Source organism: Atractosteus spatula, chromosome 17 (genome assembly GCF_055471065.1).
Source record: "Atractosteus spatula isolate fAtrSpa1 chromosome 17, fAtrSpa1.hap1, whole genome shotgun sequence".
In the NCBI taxonomy this organism is placed as follows: domain Eukaryota; kingdom Metazoa; phylum Chordata; class Actinopteri; order Semionotiformes; family Lepisosteidae; genus Atractosteus; species Atractosteus spatula.
Genome location: NC_142722.1, coordinates 5,669,290 through 5,687,848, shown reverse-complemented (window position 1 = coordinate 5,687,848; position 18,559 = coordinate 5,669,290). Strand labels below are relative to the sequence as shown.

Genomic DNA, 18,559 nt, shown 5'->3' with positions numbered 1-18,559 from the left:
TTTGTCTGTTCTAGAATTTCTTACTCCAATGCCCTATTTGCAATTTATTCAGGGTTTCTGCCATCAACTCATTAAAATGATTTATAATTCATAATGAGACAAACAGATCTTAAATGAAAACAGGACCTTTCTAAGAAAGCATCACAAAGCAAATAATATTAACAGAATTGAAAATATTAATGAAACAACAAAATTACTTTTAAAGACCAAACAATGCATATAATGTGCCATATTGTACATCAAAGGACATAAAACATGGTTTGAGTCAGATTTGATTAAAAATGTGCTTAGCTGAGTTTTTAAAACTTGTGCTTAGACTAAAAAAAAGTAAAGAAAACCCCAGACTTAGAGGTGACATAGGGACTCTCCATCACCTGACTGACCCCATCAGGCTTTACTGATTCAAATGCAAGCCAAAATAATCCGTAGAACAAAGGTTCAGGAGGGGTGATGAGAGATGTTCATCTCAATTTCATCTCAGCTGCTCTAAGATGTAATAATTTCTGATGTCATTCCCTACATTAAAGAAAAGGTATAAAGACCATAAGCCTTTTGCCCTTTGCAGTCACCTTCTGCAACCCTTCTCCACACAGTCTTCACCTGTGCAGCTGGCCCTTGGCTGTCCTCAGTCTGTAGGAGCTCTGGGCCTGCTTGCTCCATTGCCAAGAGGCTCGCCCTCAGCCCAGGGGTTGAGCCACAGCTCACTATGACTAGAAGCTCAAACACTCTTCTGTACACTCACTGAATTCTTGGATGTTGTCATTTGTCCTCAAATTAATATATATATTCATGATTTATATAACAGGATAAAAGTAGGTATAAAATGAAAGACTTAAACATGCGTTCATCAATGAAGTTTTAATCATCAGCCTTGTACCAGTTGAGGCCTCTCTATTCTCCCCACAATTGCAGTTGCAAGAGTTTCATAATAATAATAATTAATTATAATTGCTTACACTTATACAGCGCTTTTCTGGACACTCCACTCAAAGCGCTTTACAGGTAATGGGGACTCCCCTCCACCACCACCAGTGTGCAGCCCCACCTGGATGATGCGACGGCAGCCATAGTGCGCCAGAACGCTCCCCACACATCAGCTATCAGTGTGGAGGAGAGCAGAGTGATGAAGCCAGTTCAGAGATGGGGATTATTAGGAGGCCATGATTGGTAAGGGCCAATGGGAAATTTGGCCAGGACGCCGGGGTTACACCCTTACTCTTTTCGAGAAGCGCCCTGGGATTTTTAATGACCACACAGAGTCAGGACCTCGGTTTTACGTCTCATCCGAAGGATGGCATCTCTTTACAGTATAGTGTCCCCGTCACTATACTGGGGCATTAGGACCCTCATAGACCGCAGGGTGAACGCCCCCTGCTGGCCCCACTAACAGCTCTTCCAGCAGCAACCTTAGTTTTTCCCAGGAGGTCTCCCATCCAGGTACTGACCAGGCTCACACCTGCCTAGCTTCAGTGGGCTGCCAGTTGTGAGTTGCAGGGTGATATGGCTGCTGGCACCGATAAGACTGTGAGGAGGGAGGTCACTGAAATACAAAGGTATACACATACTTCCAGGCATTTAAAAGCACCTCTAAAACTAAACCATGGCTTCACTCTGGGATTGAAGTTTCAGCAACTTTGGAAAGTCAAGCCTTCTGTCTGACTGGAGTTTGAACTCTGGTCTCAGGAAAAGACATGAGAGCTGTGGGCGCCTATTGCAGTGTTTAGTCCTTGGGAACTGAGAAGGTAACTGAAACACAGAAGCACAAGGCTGCTTTAAGCTTTATAAACCAGAAAAAAAGGAATGTAAAAGAGGTGACATGGTTGTGCAGTTGTTAGATTGCTGCCTCCCAGCCCAGTGTCTAGGGCCCTGGGCTCAATCCAGACTGGGGTCTGCTATCTGTGTGGAGTCTGTATGTTCTCACTCTGTTTGTATGAGTTCCCTCTGGGTGCTCCAGTTTCCCTCCCACAGTCCACAGGCATGCTGAAAGTGTACTTGGCTTCTGGAAAACATTTTTCCTGGTGTGAGTGTGAGTGTGTCTGAGCCTGTATCTGTTCTGTGCTGGACTGGTGTCCCATCCAGGGCATATCCTGCCTTGATGCTGCACCTGTTACTTGTCAGAATAGACTCTGGCTCCCTTCGCGACCCTGAATTGAGGTTAGAAAATGGATGGATCTGTTTTAATAATTTCTGATGTCATCCCCTACATTAAAGAAATGATATCCAAAATTAATTGGTAGCCCAAATACTGTCACAGAGAGGGAGGCACAGGGGCAGGCCTAAGTACAGTATACACAGTCACGACTGAGGTGGTGCTAGTGGATCCTGCAGGGGCTTGAAAAGCAGAGTGGGTGAGCCAGAATGAAATTCAATCCAGCAGCATCCAGGTCTACATTGGGGACAAATTCCATCTCTGAGAACCAAGAGGAAAGTCTTGGTAATATACTTGACAGCAGCCTTAGAGACAGAATATCAATCCAAGCTGCCTACACAGAGCTGGAAGGCTGGCAGGGATCGGTGGACAGGTCTGGACTTCCAGGGACGTATGAGACCTGGGAATAACAGCATGACATCCTGTGGCCACTTCTCATTTGTGAAGCTCTCATCCCAATGACTGGAGCAGTGTCACTGTCTATGGTCATGACACAAAGATGATGTTGCTGAAGGTGACACAGGCCAGAGATACATCAGAGATGATGCAGTCTGGATACTCGTGACCCGAAAGTATCCAAGGCCAGGGTAGAAGTGAGCACTGGAAGGAAGTGGAGAGCAGCAGAAGCTGTTTAACAGGCAGAGGCTCACCTGCTCCACAACAGGCTGGCTGGGGCAGTGACTAGGAGCGAGGGCTGGATTGGGAGGAGACAGCAGGGAGCCTGGACAAGATGGGACCAGGCAATTGAAAGGAAGATCACTTGAGTTGTGGAAGGTGGAATCCCACCGGCTCAGGTTCCTGATGCAATTCATTCTATAAATTATGATAAAATATTCTTAAAGTATTTAAATCTAACGCTTCAAGGGTAAATAAGGTTTTTTAACGGAATTTGAAGACATCTGCAAAATGTTTGCACTATTCTTAAATTCATATCTTTCTGTCACAGGTCACAACCGTAATATTTCTGTATTATGCAAAAGAAAACTTGGAAACTGACAAAGGTGCAACTCGTAAAGACAATCACACTTAGCGATTTAAGGCCTCACAACTACAGGACATTATTCACAAAGGTCACTAAAAAAGGTAAAGACGCGACGGTACTGTATAATTCACCTCATACATTCTCCTTGTCCTGATAGTAACTGATTCTGAGGAAACGGTTCAGAACACACTGTCTTATGTTCCCATCTAGTGTTCAGACATGGCACTGGAGCTGGATCGACAGCTCGACTGGCTGTATTATACTTTTTTGCCCATTTGAAACAAAATGAAGTAACATGCGCTGTATGAGAAACAATGAAAGAAGCCTCACACAAAAAATACGATTTTATCACGAACACGAGAAAGGACTCAAGCTCTGCTGAAGGTGAAATAATAACAGATTTTCCTCCGGGAGTAAACTGGAGCAACGTTTTACTAACTCGGTGATCTCAAAGGCACCACAGAGGTAATTTCCTTAGAATACAACTGCTCCTGCGCTCCCTGTTTAATTAAGAGTGGTCAATACGGTTATTCCGCTTACGTAAAACAGAAAATTATCAGCCTGAAAATGACTAAGTATTTACTACTACACGAGTGAAGCACGTCTAAGGTTAGAATGATTCTGTTCGCCTGTCCGAAATTTTTAAGACCCGATTAAAATACTAAAACCTTGAATTTAATTTACCTAAAAATGAAACCTAATTTACTTAACCTAAAAAATAATGTGCCTTTCCGTGTTAATCTTGATTCCCCATTCGGGTTCTCTTTCTGTTGTGCCACGGGTGTGCATTGTGAAGAGCTCTCCATTGCTTGAAAAACACTACAAATAAAATGATCATCATAATTATATAAAAACGAGAATCCACATTTACAGAGCTGCACACAACCTGCATTTACTGAGTTTTCATCTTATACGCGTGGACTCAACAACCTGTGCTCATCACGGTCAAAAGGAAGTCAACTGTACGTTAATAAAAATAAGAACGTACATTAAGAGTTTCTTCTCACTACAACACAGTACTGATTTCAGCTCACGTGGTTCAGTAATCATGTTCGTTTATTAGTAATAATGTAAGAAATCCCTGTAAAAAAAGCGATTCTGGTGGGAACCTCCTAGACTTTCGTGACAAATGCGAACTGCTTCATGATTTTACCATGTGAAGCTAATTATTCTCAGGAGATCCTAAACCCCAGATGAGCTGTGAGTTTGTTAATGCGGATAATCTGCTGCTGAGACAGTTTCGCACATTAAAAGTCAAGCGCCGCAGGTCCAGACTCTCACTTTACCGCGCGATGATTGCGCTGAACCTGACTGTGCCCTTAGCGGTGGATTTCCTGGAAACTGCAGATTATTTCATTTTTATAACCAACTTCCTGATCTCTACCAGCTCTGTTCTCGTAGCTGGCTCGGTTGTGTTGGGCATCATTTGTAAAAAGTCACTTCGAGCTCAAAACAGGTTTATTTTCATGCTGAACACCAGCATAACTGACACATTATATGGGTTAGGCGGTTACTATATCGGACTGTTCGATGTGAAGGAGGGCTATCCGTCCAAAAATGGCACCTATTACATAGTGTCTTCGCTACTGGGTGTTAACCTATTTACGATCTTGTTTGCACAGGTGGACCGATTCCTTGCTGTAGTTTATCCTTATGCTTACAGTCGTTATGTGACCAGGACTGTAGTTATAGGAGTTTGCTTATTCTGTTGGTTTTACACTTATTTCACTTTGACAATACAACATGTAGTTACTGTCGAGGTAGCTGCAAAAATAAACGCTTATGGTATTTTGTCGATCCAGGCAATAATAATCTCCAAAGTGCTGATGAACGTGAAACTATACCTCATCGCTAAATACCAGATTGCTCGTGAGCCGCCGGGTCCAGAGAGAGACAGCAAGAAAGAGTCCCTGAGACTCATCATCGTGGTGGTAGTCTGCTTCCTGGCGCTCTGGTGTCCTTACTTTTACTGTACTCTAGTGATTGAAATTACCAAGACCAGATACACGTTCAAGAATAACGCCCATGATCCTCTTACTTTGATAATAAGGTTAACTTCAACCTGTACCCCCGGACTGTACATCTGGGGGAGCCCCGCTCTCAGGGAGGCTGTGCTGAAGACGGTGTGGGGGAGAGTCTGTCCTCCACTGAGAAAAAGGTACGAATTGTATCAAATCTAAAGGAATGAAGTATACTTGACAGCGCCAGTCGGTAGAGTGAAACCTCTGACTGTGAGAAATGTGTTCTCCGTCGTGATCTCTTTCCTCTTATCTCTTAATTGGGTTGAACTTTCTCAGGAGGTGGTGTCGTTGTTCTTGCTCTTGAAAACGACAAAGCATGATTGGACACGACTAATTACTGCTGCTATCTGGCTCTTTTTGTTTCCGTGAAATGTGGCAATTTTATTAAAAAAATAAACTTTAACACTGCATGCAATTAATTTTAATTGTTCATTAGGACATTTATAAATTGCACGTTTGGGATGCTCACGGTCACACTAGGATTTTCCTCTATTTTAACCATTTGTCCTAGTTTCATGATTTCTTGGCTGTTGCGTTGCCGTAAGGCGGAGGTACCGATAATTAGGTGAAGACAATAAGTCCGAGTCACCGAGGAAGCTGCGGAATTGAATCGATGATGAATAAAGAGATGGACTCTGTATAACCTGTTACAGACAGGTAACCACCTCTAATGAACATTTCAGTCATCGTTATCAGCGTCTGAGCCAAAATCCGTCTATCAAATCTTTCTGCCTGGAAACCTAATTTTTAAAACTGCATTTAGGAAAAATCTCTATTTTAGTTTATTTTGTTAATACTTCCCCTGCAATGATTATGTGGGACCAACGTACGTACAGTAGAAAAAGACTGACGTATTAGCCCCAAGTCTGTTCAAACCGGTTGCTAGTAATCGTGCTTTTGGAAGGTCATGTTTCTGCGTATGAAACATGTTGCTGTGTTTAACCTAAAATATGCAAAGGATAACGTTTTTCCTTCCATTTCTTTTCATTAAAAGAAATGTGGTTTCAAAAGAAAACAGGAGGAGTATTTTTGTCCTAATGAAGATGAACTTGAAAGACAAATTACATATCCTGCCGCCCTTACGACTTTTGCTGAAGACACTAATGACAATTGTCTCTGATCAGATAGCAGCTCTAACGAAAACTTCCCACTCTGAAAACTTATTAGGATATTAAATAATACCGCAGGCTGCATGCTTCCGCCTGTATCACATTAAAGTGAAGAGCTGTTATGTTCGCTTTCCCATCGGCGCCGTCGGAGTATCTTAATAAAGCGTTTTCCCATTTCCTAAGTCTGGGCAGATTTTCAAAAGACACAGACAGAATAATGTTTTTACATCTTTCTTGTAAATAAATCAATCCGACTGGCAAACTGTTGCTCATTCTCACAACACATATCTAATTATTAGATTGTAAGATGAATGTTGAAGTGTTACACCAAAGATCCTCAAATCGATTTCTGTGTGTGTTTTCCAGGATAAGGCCAGAGTCCAAAAGAAACGGGAAACATATCGAAGAAATACTGTGTGTAACGAGGAGCAACTGAAAATATCGTCCGCCTCACCCTTTAACACACTCGGTGACGGTGTTTTACTCTTTTACACAAAAGGAAGCAGCGGGTCTGGGGTATCTCGAGTCAGGGGGAGAGACAGTGTGAATATCTGAGATTGTTTTTTGGAGACGACTGTTTTTATAAATCTGTCTTCTATGTGAAAGGGGACTCTGTGTTGTATATGGTGAAAAATAAAGAAGTGGAAACATAGGACGTGACTAAAGATTTCCGAAATAATAATCCGAAAAAATTAGAAGCCTGTTTGAATATTTCACTTGATATCCTAATTATTCTTATTATATTATTATTAATAATAATTGCTTACACTTGCATGGCGATTTTCCGGACACTCCACTCAAAGCGCTTTACAGGTAATGGGGATCCCCTCCACCCCCAGTGTGCAGCCCCACCTGGATGTCTGGTTTAATAGCATGCACCTGGATTAGTAAGTGTCTGGTGGTGTTTCAGTAGCAGTGCGCCAGTCGGATCGACTCGTGTTCTGTAAACTCTCACACTCAGAGTGTAAAAGTGATTTTTTTTCCCACAGCACATCATAATGAGGGGCTCGTTAGCTTTGCAAATTTAGCATATGTCTCGTAATTTGATATGTCACACCGCCACAAATGGACTCTCTTCACTGATTAGAAGAGCAGCCAGTTCATTCTACATTTCATTTTACTTTTCCATGTGGTAATATCATACATGTGGCTCTATTCACGACATTCGCCCAGCTACAGTATTCACACAACCGCAGTTTACTGTCACTAAACTGTACATCTCTAAGGTACATCAACGGCTCTGTTATGCTATGTGTGTGACTTGATTCAAAGATTAGTACTGGCAATACTAAGAATTTAATTGTATCTATATACTATAATTTAACGGGTTTTTTTTAAAAAAAACCCAACAAAAAAAAAACCTTTGTTCTTTTACGAAAGCCATACTTCTGATATTCACGTTCTGAAAGAAAATGTTTTCAGAACAATACAGGAATCATTCTGGCTGTAATTGTTGAAATGCTCATTCACACAGCAGACACCTAAAAAGTAGGTTAGAAGATAAAAGATGAACGGTTACACAAGAAAAATATTTTTAGATCTGTGGTGTGTTTAACAGGATCTGGCCACACTCCAAAAGAAACGACAAATATTTCGAAGAAATCCCGAGTGGAACGAGGAGGAATTGAAAACGTCATCCTAATCACGGTGAAAAACATGTCAACAAAAGACACACCCGGTGAAGTTCAAATAGGCTTTTCCACGAAATATTTTAGACAACAAAACCTTTTTATTCTATGTGTAATAAAGTTTGTTGTAAGCAGACTACTGAAACTTTCAGAAGTTGTTAAATGTATTTTGGGAGAGTTATTTATCTTATTCCTGTTCTTACACTATTCACTGAAAAGCTAAATTACAAAGTGAAACATCTATCCTATTAACAAACAATTATTTAAGTCATTTCGATAGTGACAGTAACTTAAAAGTTACATTTGTCTGTTCTAGAAGTGCTTATTGCAACACCCTATTCACTGAAGGTATTCAGGCAGTAAATCCAGACCGAACATAGTCCAACAGGCACTGAATTCAGCAGCCTGAATCCTGACAAGGCTGTGTGCAAGTGATCACATTACTTGATTAAGATGGCAAGCAGGGTGGGGAGGATTGGCAGCCCAAACCACCTCCTTTGTGAAGAGGAGACCCAAAGCTTGCTGCAGATCTACCCATGAAAATATACCCCCAGGTGAGCTTAAGAGTGGGGGGGGGAATGAGCAACCCAACTGGACAGACACAAAGTTAATAGAAGAAAGCAATGAACAGAAAATGAGTAAGGCAATGGTTCTCAAAGTTTTTGGACCAAGTACCACCCCTGTTCAAACCAAAGCATCCAAGTACCACCTACAAGTCATCTTTTCATAGGAACCCCAGAAATTCTCAATGACCAACATGAGTGTGCGCGCACACACTCACATACACATATAATAAATATTATAATAGCAAACTTTATTTGATATAGCGCCTTTAAAGGTGGCTTCTCAAAGCGTTTTACAGAAAAAAACAGGAACAACAACAATTAAAAATAAACAATAAAAAAGCACCATTTCAGTGAGAGGGGTGAGCCTGTTTAGTCGAGCAAAGCAGATGTGAATTCATTTTTCGAGCCTTGATACAATTCACAACAGAGTCTAACAGATTTTAAATTGTCAGGCATTTTCTTGACGGCAAAGGTCTCGCGGTGGATGTTGCAATGCGTCCATTCATTTCTGGAGCAACCCCTCTAATTCATGCAACTACACCGCTGTGTCGGCTTGTCATCGCTCTGGCACCGTCTGTACAAACTCCGAAGCATTTTGTCCAGTCGATGCCATTCTCTTCGATAAATTCATTCAGAAGTTGAAACGTGCTCTCCTGTAGTTCCTGTTGGTAGCGGCTTACAGAACAGAAAGTCCTCAAGGGACATGCCCTCAAACTCGTATCTAACGTAAACAAGCAAATTGGCCAAATCAACGACGTGTACAGACTCATCTAATTGCAGTGAAAAGCATCTGCTCATTTTAACGCGCTCTATCAGAGTACTTTTGATATCATCCGCCATATCAATAATTCTATGAATGACCGTGTCTTTCAGAGGGGGCAGCAGGTCAAGCTGTTTAGCAGCTTTTTCTCCACACATGATGCGTGTCAGCTCTTTTGCCAACGGTAAATAAGGTTCTTCAAACATAGTGTGGGGCTTACCTGCTTTAGCAATCTGCAAGCTTGCATTTTTCCCCGTTTATGTTTCAGGAGTCCGTCTCAGAAGTCAGAAGAAGTTTTTATTTCATGCACATGGGAGCGAAACACAGAGATGCTCGGTGAATTTTTCTCAAATTAATTTAAAACAGTTCTTACATTTTTTTGTTATCTATCACGCTTTCCTGTGCTCACTAGATTGCCAGCGTTCGTAGCACGCATTTCTATGCATTCCTGTGTTTACAACATTGGCATTGTTCCAAAATCACACACATTCTCCTACCTACCTATTTCCTGGAGATAAGTTTTTTTAAATACAATTTGTCACTTAAGTTTGTAGCACGCATTTCTATGCTATGGTATAGAATAACATAGTAGCTCTTGTGTCCACTCAAGTATTAGCGCGTGCTGTATCGTAGTACATGGGCTGCATATTTGACACGTATTAAAAAAAAATACGAAAACCCATCCCGATTTTTCAGTGCACACAACAAAGTTCCAGGGTCATATGGCATTCCAGCTGGCGGCGCTCCATAGTTTGAGAACCACTGGAGTAAGGGATGTGTTTGTGGGAAAGACTGAAAGAACGTGAAGGACCTAAAACCTCATCAATTTCCCTACGGGATTAATAAAGTATTATTCATCCATCTATCCATCCATCCATCTAAAGATCCACCAAGTAAAGATGAGATCTTTGGAGGAAGTAAGTGCAACACATCGCACTCTCTCTTGGTGAGACGCGGGACAAACCAGGCCTGGATTCACCTCGCGGTGCCCGGAGCCTCCATGTGTCACACACTGGATGCAGGTGGGGTCAGTCGGAGAGCAGATGAAACAGATGGCCTTGCATCATGCACAAAGTCACTGTGGCACCTGCTTGATGATGATCAAGTACTGGACATAACTGCCACAGGTGATGCTGACAGAAAGCTTCAAACCATGATAACCATCATAGTGAGTGTGGCTTAAGAGAGGTTTGGTGCAGAGGAGGAGAAACTCGTCAAAGCACCATACTCCATGAGCCAGAGGACAGTGAAGATCCACAAAGTCAGACAGGAGCTGAATACCCTGAAACGGCAGTCCAAGAGCATGAACGAGGAGCAGGGTGCAGCCTTGGCTGAGCTACGAAACATTCTACTGAAAAGGCTCCTAGTGCTCGGGGTGGGGGCAGAATGGCAATGGAGATGTCGCCAAGGAAGGCCAAGAAAATGAGCTGCATTCATCTCCGACCCATTCGGATTTAACCAATGAGCTATTAGGGCAGAAACATAGCGGCAAGCTGACGTGTTCAAAGGAAGGTATGGACCACCACATGAAAGATCCTGTGAGCCAGGCAAGGAGGAGGAGCTAGGGGAGTGTAACTTCCTGAGAGATCCTCTTGAGCCAAGTACAGAGTTTAACATGAGAAAACTGCAGCTTAAGGAGTGTAGCAGCGAGGCTTAATAATAAGGCAGAATTAAGTGTTTCTGAGCTTCCCAAATGAGGCCCCATTTCTCTGTTCATCTCTGTGGTGCAGCCACAGAGAGACCATTAGTGCAGGGTGATTTAAGGTTTCCTAGGACAGCTCCCAAAGGGGGATGCACTTAGCTGAGTCTGGCTATCATGATCAATGGTCATCCACTGGTGCCTATCAGTCTAGGGAGTGCCGGATGGACATCTGGACTGCATTCCTAAGTGTCAGGACTAAGTGACTCATATCTCACCTTGATCAACCAATCAGGGACTGGTAGGGCTGAGTAACCCACGTGGGACTCTGATGCCCATGGAACTTTCAGCCAATCAACGAGCTGAAGTTCCTCCAGGTAAAAACAGGCAACACAGAGAGCCTGGGAGATTCAGATTCAACAAGATTCAGATTCGGGAGATTCAGTAAGATTCTGGAGAGGATTCTGTGGACTGTTCTAAAGGGAATTCAAAGGAGAATTCCAGGGCAGGACGGCCCAGGAGCAGAAGGCTCCCAAGGGCAGGACATTCTCGCAGCGCGCCTCCTGACCATCCCGAGACTCAGCCCGGACAACCACGGAACGGCCAGTGTGTCCGAGTGCCAGAACTTTCCTTTGTTCTAAGAGTCTAGAGTGGAGGTTGCCAGAGAGTAACCAGCAGCAGGCCTCGTGGACAGGTCAGAACTGTGGACAGCTGAATCACTATTCAGAACTAGCTCTTCATCAGGAACGAACCGGTCCTCTTCCTGACTTGCTGGGATCCACAGTCATCTTTTCTCCTGTGCACAAACTTTGCTAGTTAAAGCCAACACTAACTAGCCGGTCAGTGAGCATCAGCAGCGCACCGTCGCAAGCCGCACAGCACAGCCTGGCACGGAGCCAGAGAGCGCGGATTGGACAGCAACAAGCCTGCAGCTGATTGTTTGTGCCTGCAGGAGATCTGAATCCCCAGAAATTGGATGAGTATTCAACTTCAATGCATTACAGCTCGAGAATTCAATTGTTATCCCAACCAGTTGATATCAATTTAATTCCTAAGAGTTATGTACTTGTTTTGAGTATCTAATGTAGAAGTTATAACCAAGTTCATTTACGAAACGGTCTTAATGAATGATATACTGAACGTATGTCCTCTTGATGTGTAACACTTCGTAACTGATTGAATATATACCTTTTGTATTCTGATAACCCTCTCGATAAGATCTGTTAGGTTTATATGCATATTCTATGTATTAATAAATGTATCCTCGTGTATTAGTACCTGTGTGTGCGCGTTGTTTGAGTTATGTCGCGTGGTTGGATTCTAAAGCCATCAAAAGAATCAATTTTGTGATTTACTGCTACAATTGATAATTGTCACAGTAAATGCCCAAACCCTACAGAACTGGTGCCTTCAGAAAGCCACAACGTTACATATTTGGCTTCCCTGAACGGCTATGAAACACTACAGGAGGTTCAGGATGTTTTAGGAAAGGCAAGATCAGGGTCAGCTCCAGGACCGAGTGGTGTCCCATATAAAGTATACAAGCACTTCCCAAAGCTCCTCCTGTGCCTCTGGAAGATTCTGAGAGTCATCTGGAGTGGGGGGATGATCAAAGAACAGTGGAGATTCGCAAACTGTGTATGGATACCAAAGGATGACAATTTGATATATCAGTTTAGAATCATCTGCCTGGTAAGCACTGAAGGAAAGATCTTCTTCAGCATTGCTTTTAACAAGTAGGTGAACTTCCATTTCAAGAACAGCTTCATCGACATATCAATTCATAATGGGGGTATACCAGGAGTATCCGGTTGTCTGAAGCACACTGGTGTGGTGTCTCAACTAATCAGAGAAGCAAGAGACCACAAAGACGACTTGGTAGTGCTGTGTTTGGATCTCGCTAATGCTTATGGATTAATACCACAGAGGTAAGAGCCGACCACTCTTAGCAAACACCTACCGGACAGAGTCATGGTTTTTATTACAAAAATTACAACAAAGTTAACATGAGAGTCTCCTCAGGGTCAGTCACATCAAGGTGGTGTAAGATCGAGGTGGGAATTATAACAGGTTGTATGATCTCCATGATCCTGTTTGCCCTGGCTATGAACATGAATGTGAAGTCAACACAGAGGCCCTACACCTAGTCTGCTGTGCACCAGCCACCAATCAGGGCTTTCATGGATGAGTTAACAGTCACAACTGAGGCGGTGCCAGTGGATCCTACAGGGGCTTGAAAAGCTGAGTGGATGGGCCAGAATGAAATTCAATCCAGCAGCGTCTAGGTCTATGGTGCTGAAGAAAGGCAAAATTGAGGACAAGTTTCATGTCAGCATTGCTAACACAACCATATCTGAGAAGCCAGGGTAAAGTCTTGATAAGATGTTTGACAGCAGCCTTAGAGACAGAATATCAATCCAAGCTGCCTACACAGAGCTGGAAGGCTGGCAGGGATCAGTGGACAGGTCTGGACTACCAGAGACGTACAGAATGAGACCTGGGAATAACAGCATGACATCTTGTCCAGGATCCTGTGGCCACTTCTCATTTGTGAAGTTCCCATCCCAATGACTGGAGCAGTGTCACTGTCTATGGTCATGACACAAAGATGATGTTGCTGAAGGTGACACAGGCCAGAGATGCATCAGAGGTGATGCAGTCTGGATACTCGTGACCCAGAAGTATCCAAGGCCAGGGTAGAAGTGAGCACTGGAAGGAAGTGGAGAGCAGCAGAAGCTGTTTAACAGGCAGAGGCTCACCTGCTCCACAACAGGCTGGCTGGGGCAGTGACTAGGGATGAGGACTGCATTAGGAGGAGAAAGCAGGGAGCCTGGACAAGATGGGACCAGGCAATTGAAAGGAAGATCACCTGAGTTGTGGAAGGTAGAATCCCACCGGATCAGGTTCCTGATGCAATTTATTCTATAAATTATGTTAAAATATTCTTAAAGTATTTCAACCTAACGCCTCAAGGATGAATTTGAAAACATCTGCAAAATATTTGCACTATTCTTAAATTCATATTTTTCTGTCAGAGGTCACAACCGTGATTTTTCTGTATTATGCAAAAGAAAACATGGAAACTGACAAAGGTGCAACGCGTAAAGACAATCACACTTAGCGATTTAAGGCCTCACAACTACAGGAAATTCTTTACAAGGTTCATAAAATAATCTATATGTACAGATGAGACAGTACTGTATAATTCACCTCATACATTCATCTTGTCCTGATAGTAACTGATTCTGAGGAAACGGTTCAGAACACACTGTTTAGTCTTATTATACTTTTTGTTTCCTTTTGAAACAAAATGAAGTAACATGCGCTGTATGAGAAACAATGAAAGAAGCCTTAGAAAAAAATATGATTTTATCACGAATACGAGAAAGGACTCCAGCTCTGCTGACGGTGAAATAATAACAGATTTTCCTCCGGGAGTAAACTAGAGTAACGTGTTACTAACTCGATTATCGTCAAAGGCACCACAGAGGTAATTTCCTTAGAATACAACTGCTCCTGTGTTCCCTGTTAAATTTAGAGTGGTCAATCAGGTTATTCCGCTTACGGAAAACACAAAATTATCAGTCTGAAAATGACTAAGTATTTACTACTACACGAGTGAAGCACGTCTAAGGTTAGACTGATTCTGGTCGCCTGTGCGAGATTTTGACCTGACTAAAAAATTAAAACCTTGAATTTAATTTACCGAAAAATGAAACCTAACTTACTTAACCTAAAAAATAATGTGCCTTTCCTTGTTAATCTTGATTCCCCATTCGGGTTCTCTTTCAATTGTGCCACGGAAGTGCATTATGAAGAGCTCTCCATTGCTTGAAAAACACTACGAATAAAATAATCATAATAATTATGTAAAAACGAGAATCCACATTTACAGAGCTGCACACAACCTGCATTTACTGATTTTTCATCCCATACGTGTGGACTCAACAAAGCTAAGTCAAAAAATCATTAAAAAAAATAAAGAAATGTTCCACAACTCAAAGCAAGGTTGTATAAGGTTAGGGGAGCTGTCTGGTGTGTAAAACACCTGGTTGCAGCACCGTGGCTGTTGTGCTTGAAGAGCTATTGACTCGTGAATAGAACCCCCCCCATCCACATGTGCCGCCTGTCTAATAGTGCCATATTGAAAAAATCATAAAAAAAATAAAGAAAGGGGCCACAGCCACAGCAAGGTTGTACAAGGTTAGGGGGGCTGTCTGGTGTGTAAAACACTTGGTTTCAGCAGTGTGGCTGTTGTACTTGAAATGCTATTGAGCCACGAAGAAGACCCACCTATCCCAGTGTATTACCTGTAGTGTTATTTTCCAAAAATCATTAAAAAATAAAGAAAGGTTCCACAACCCACAACAAAGCTGGGAAAAGTCAGAGGACCTGCTTAGTGTGCAAAACACTTACTTGCAGCATTGTGGGTGCTGTGGTTTAAATGCTATTGGTTTGTGAACAGAATACCCCTATCCCAGTGCATTGTGCCACATTAAATAAAAGCACGAGAAAAAGAGATTCAGAACACAAAGCTGTGTCAGTGTTCTGTATAAAAAGTCGGTTTCAACATCATGGGAGCTGTTTTTAATAAGCTGCTGAGTAAAGAATATTTTAATCTTCCTGCTGTCAGTAGTATTGTGAATATAGTTGACCCTTACCTGAATGAAAACAGGACATAAAGGAAGGGTTTCAGAAATCAAACAAAGCTTTATTCCCGTGCTTACAGTCTGAGTAATTGGAGACTGCGCTGTTCTGCTTCTTATGGTCATATACGGGTTTTTCGCACGAAGCCGTATTGAACAGTATTTCTCGCGTTGTGAACGTGTGTACACAGCAGTCCCCCGGCTTCCAGTTAGTGCGTAATTACGCATTGATGAAAAACCGGAGGTTTAAAAAAAGATAATTAGCTCACTGATAGTTTAATGTAGAGGCTGTGGAAATATCCACAAGTCGTGGTCTTTAAAATGCATTTGGTTTGAAGGCGTTCTGTGATTCCATTGCGAAGAAATGGACAAAAGAATATTCGAGCGTGGTCAAAAAAATGTCATAAAAACGAAAAAGTAAAGGCTGAGAAAGCATTCACAATGTATTTTATACACAAAGCAAGTGTTCTCGCAACTCTAAGAGAGTTCGTGAAACCGCTACAGGCGTGCCAAAATCGTTTTCGAACTTCAAGCTAACTTTACCCAGGTAGTAAAACCGGAGGTTTAATTTACGTGTGCCTATTGAAAGTTAAGCTTATTTAGTCGCCATTTTACGTTACATTATGTTTAATACATCGCAGTTAAACTTTTTGTTGGGAAAGAGAAACGTTACAATCGAGATGAAGCCATTTGGCATATACAGAGATGAGCTCGTCTTGTACTTGTTTTTTTCAGCTCGATCAGTTCACGTTATGACTGTTGTCCTCGCTACGTTTATTGCATGTCTATAACACATGGTGTTCATGAAGACGTCCCTGTACACAATAGCACTGATCTAAGCTTTCCGATTTCAGTAATTATCTATTCAGCCACTCTTAAAAGAGCATTTTATGAAACGAGATTAGATTACGACACTGTTCAGTATGTAAATGTCATGCTTGAAAAAAAGCATACCACCGGAAGAGTCTGAGATCGCAAATTATTCTCAGAAGGCCCGAAATCCCAGACGTACAATTAACTCGAAAAAACAGATGATCTCCCGCCCTGCGTTCACACATTAAAACTCAAGAGCAGCATCGCCAGATACTCATTTCACCACGCGATGATTTCTCTGAACCTCACTGTGCCGTTAGCGGTGGACTTTAGTGATGCTGAAGATTATTTCATTTTTATAACCAATCTACTACTCGCTACCAGTGCTGTTCTCATGGCTGGCTCGGTTGTGTTGGGTATTCTTTGTAAAAAGTCACTCCGAGGACAAAACAGGTTTATTTTCATCCTGAACACCAGCATATCCGACACTCTGTCTGGGGTAGGTGGTTACTACATTGGACTGTTTGATGTTCAGGAGGGTTTTCCTTCCAGAAACGGCACCTATTTCATCGTGCCTTCCCTACTGGGAGTCAATATTCTGACCATCATGTCTGCACAGGTGGACAGATTCCTTGCTGTAGTTTATCCTTATGCTTACAGTCGTTATATAACTAGAACTGTAGTTATAGAAGTTTGTGTTTTTTGTTGGTCTTACAACTATTTATTTTTAATAATTCAAAATCTCGTTTCCGTCGATGTAGCTACAAAAATGAGCGCTTACGCCACTTTGTTACTCCAGGCAATAATAATCGTGAAAGTGCTGTTGAACGTGAAACTGTACCTCATCGCTAAATACCAGATTGCTCGGGAGCCGCCGGGTCCAGAGAGAGACAGCAAGAAAGAGTCCCTGAGACTCATCATCGTGGTGGTAGTCTGCTTCCTGGCGCTCTGGACTCCTGACTTTTACTTCATGATCGTGGTTCAGATGACCGGGTCTAGATACGTGTTCACGAACTGCGCCACAGACCCTTTTAGCATAATGATAAGATTGACTTCAACATGTACCCCCGGGCTGTACATCTGGGGGAGCCCCGCTCTCAGGGAGGCTGTGCTGAAGACGGTATGGAGAAGAGTCTGTCCAGTATTGAGAAAAAGGTAAGAACTGTATCAAATGACTTCGGCAAATGATTGTTCGGCAGAAAACAAATTACAGGACCAGGTGTCCAGTCCACTATCAAAGAATGAGAGCTCTTCCCTCCGCTGTATTAAAATCAGTTTCCTTTCCCGCCCCGCCCCCTGTAACCCCACTCTACCGTGTTTCCAGGTGAGCTGTGAACTGCTTACTGGATAGACTGATAACCCGTTTTTACTGTGTGCGTTTTAGGTATTTTAAAAGAAACTATGTTTCTAGATTGAAATGACACTCAGATATGACACGCGATTCCCCATCTCCCGGATACCGTCACGCTTGTGAAATTCGTCCGCGATTGACAAATACTCCCTCGATCCTGATCAGTGTTCATCGGAGAACTTCGAGGTATAGCAACTTCTCCGATATGTTAAATGACAGGACAAAGTCTAAAATCAAAATGGAACAGGTAAAGGTTTATTCCCTGCTGCAAGGAAAGGCGACACCTAAAGAAGGCTCCAGGGTCGAAACGTCGTGTCTCTTCTCCTTTCAGCCCGGAATAAACCCGTTACCTGTTCCTCTGCAGCCTGCGCATGCTCACGCAGCTCCCTTCATGAACTAGAAATATGCCAGACCAACCGTATAGCGAAAGTGTAATGCTTATTTCCCATACTGATTTATTCAACTCAGTATCGCAGTGGTTAACACCGCTGCCCCGTTTCAATTTCCGGGGTGCCGTCGGCGTGGGGTTTGTACAGTATGCTCGCCTGGGCCTCCTCCCGAAGTCCAAATGCTGGTGGGTTAATTGGCTTCTGTGAAACTGGCGCTGGCGTGTTGCCCCAAGTGCTTTTCTGGATAGGCTGAAGGCCACCGTGACCCCGCCTTGGACAAGACGTTATTAAAACGTGATGATTACTCATTTAAGGATAGAAGCCGACATCGAAAATACTCTCCTTCCAAACACTGGACTAGCGCACCACCTACTGGAAAAAGTACATCCAGGAGTGTAGCAAAGATGAGTCATTTTCTTTTACAGTCAACCTTAAAACTGGAAAGGTGGTTTCCAGACACACGCAAAGATAATTGTTCATCTTTTGTCAAATTAGTAAGCTGTCTG

At 42.6% G+C, this 18,559-nt stretch overlaps 2 protein-coding genes across 2 annotated transcripts; both read left to right on the top strand.

Annotated features, from left to right (window-relative positions):
• Nucleotides 1-4,423: 4,423 nt before the first annotated feature.
• On the top strand, nucleotides 4,424-6,697 carry LOC148818919 (allatostatin-A receptor-like). The gene is made up of 2 exons (XM_088935949.1): nucleotides 4,424-5,289; nucleotides 6,628-6,697. The coding sequence occupies exons 1-2, from the start codon at nucleotides 4,424-4,426 to the stop codon at nucleotides 6,695-6,697; spliced, it is 936 nt and encodes a 311-aa protein (XP_088792075.1).
• Nucleotides 6,698-16,602: 9,905 nt separating this feature from the next.
• Nucleotides 16,603-18,059, top strand: LOC148818918 (uncharacterized). The gene is made up of 2 exons (XM_088935948.1): nucleotides 16,603-17,468; nucleotides 18,029-18,059. The coding sequence occupies exons 1-2, from the start codon at nucleotides 16,603-16,605 to the stop codon at nucleotides 18,057-18,059; spliced, it is 897 nt and encodes a 298-aa protein (XP_088792074.1).
• Nucleotides 18,060-18,559: the final 500 nt, after the last annotated feature.

Bases quoted from the DNA above. Each gene is read 5' to 3' on its own strand.
- LOC148818918 (XM_088935948.1), top strand. From the start codon at position 16,603: ATGATTTCTCTGAACCTCACTGTGCCGTTAGCGGTGGACTTTAGTGAT. The intron at 17,469-18,028 runs GTAAGAACTGTA...GTTCCTCTGCAG, and splicing joins TGTCCAGTATTGAGAAAAAG to CCTGCGCATGCTCACGCAGC.
- LOC148818919 (XM_088935949.1), top strand. From the start codon at position 4,424: ATGATTGCGCTGAACCTGACTGTGCCCTTAGCGGTGGATTTCCTGGAA. The intron at 5,290-6,627 runs GTACGAATTGTA...TGTGTTTTCCAG, and splicing joins TGTCCTCCACTGAGAAAAAG to GATAAGGCCAGAGTCCAAAA.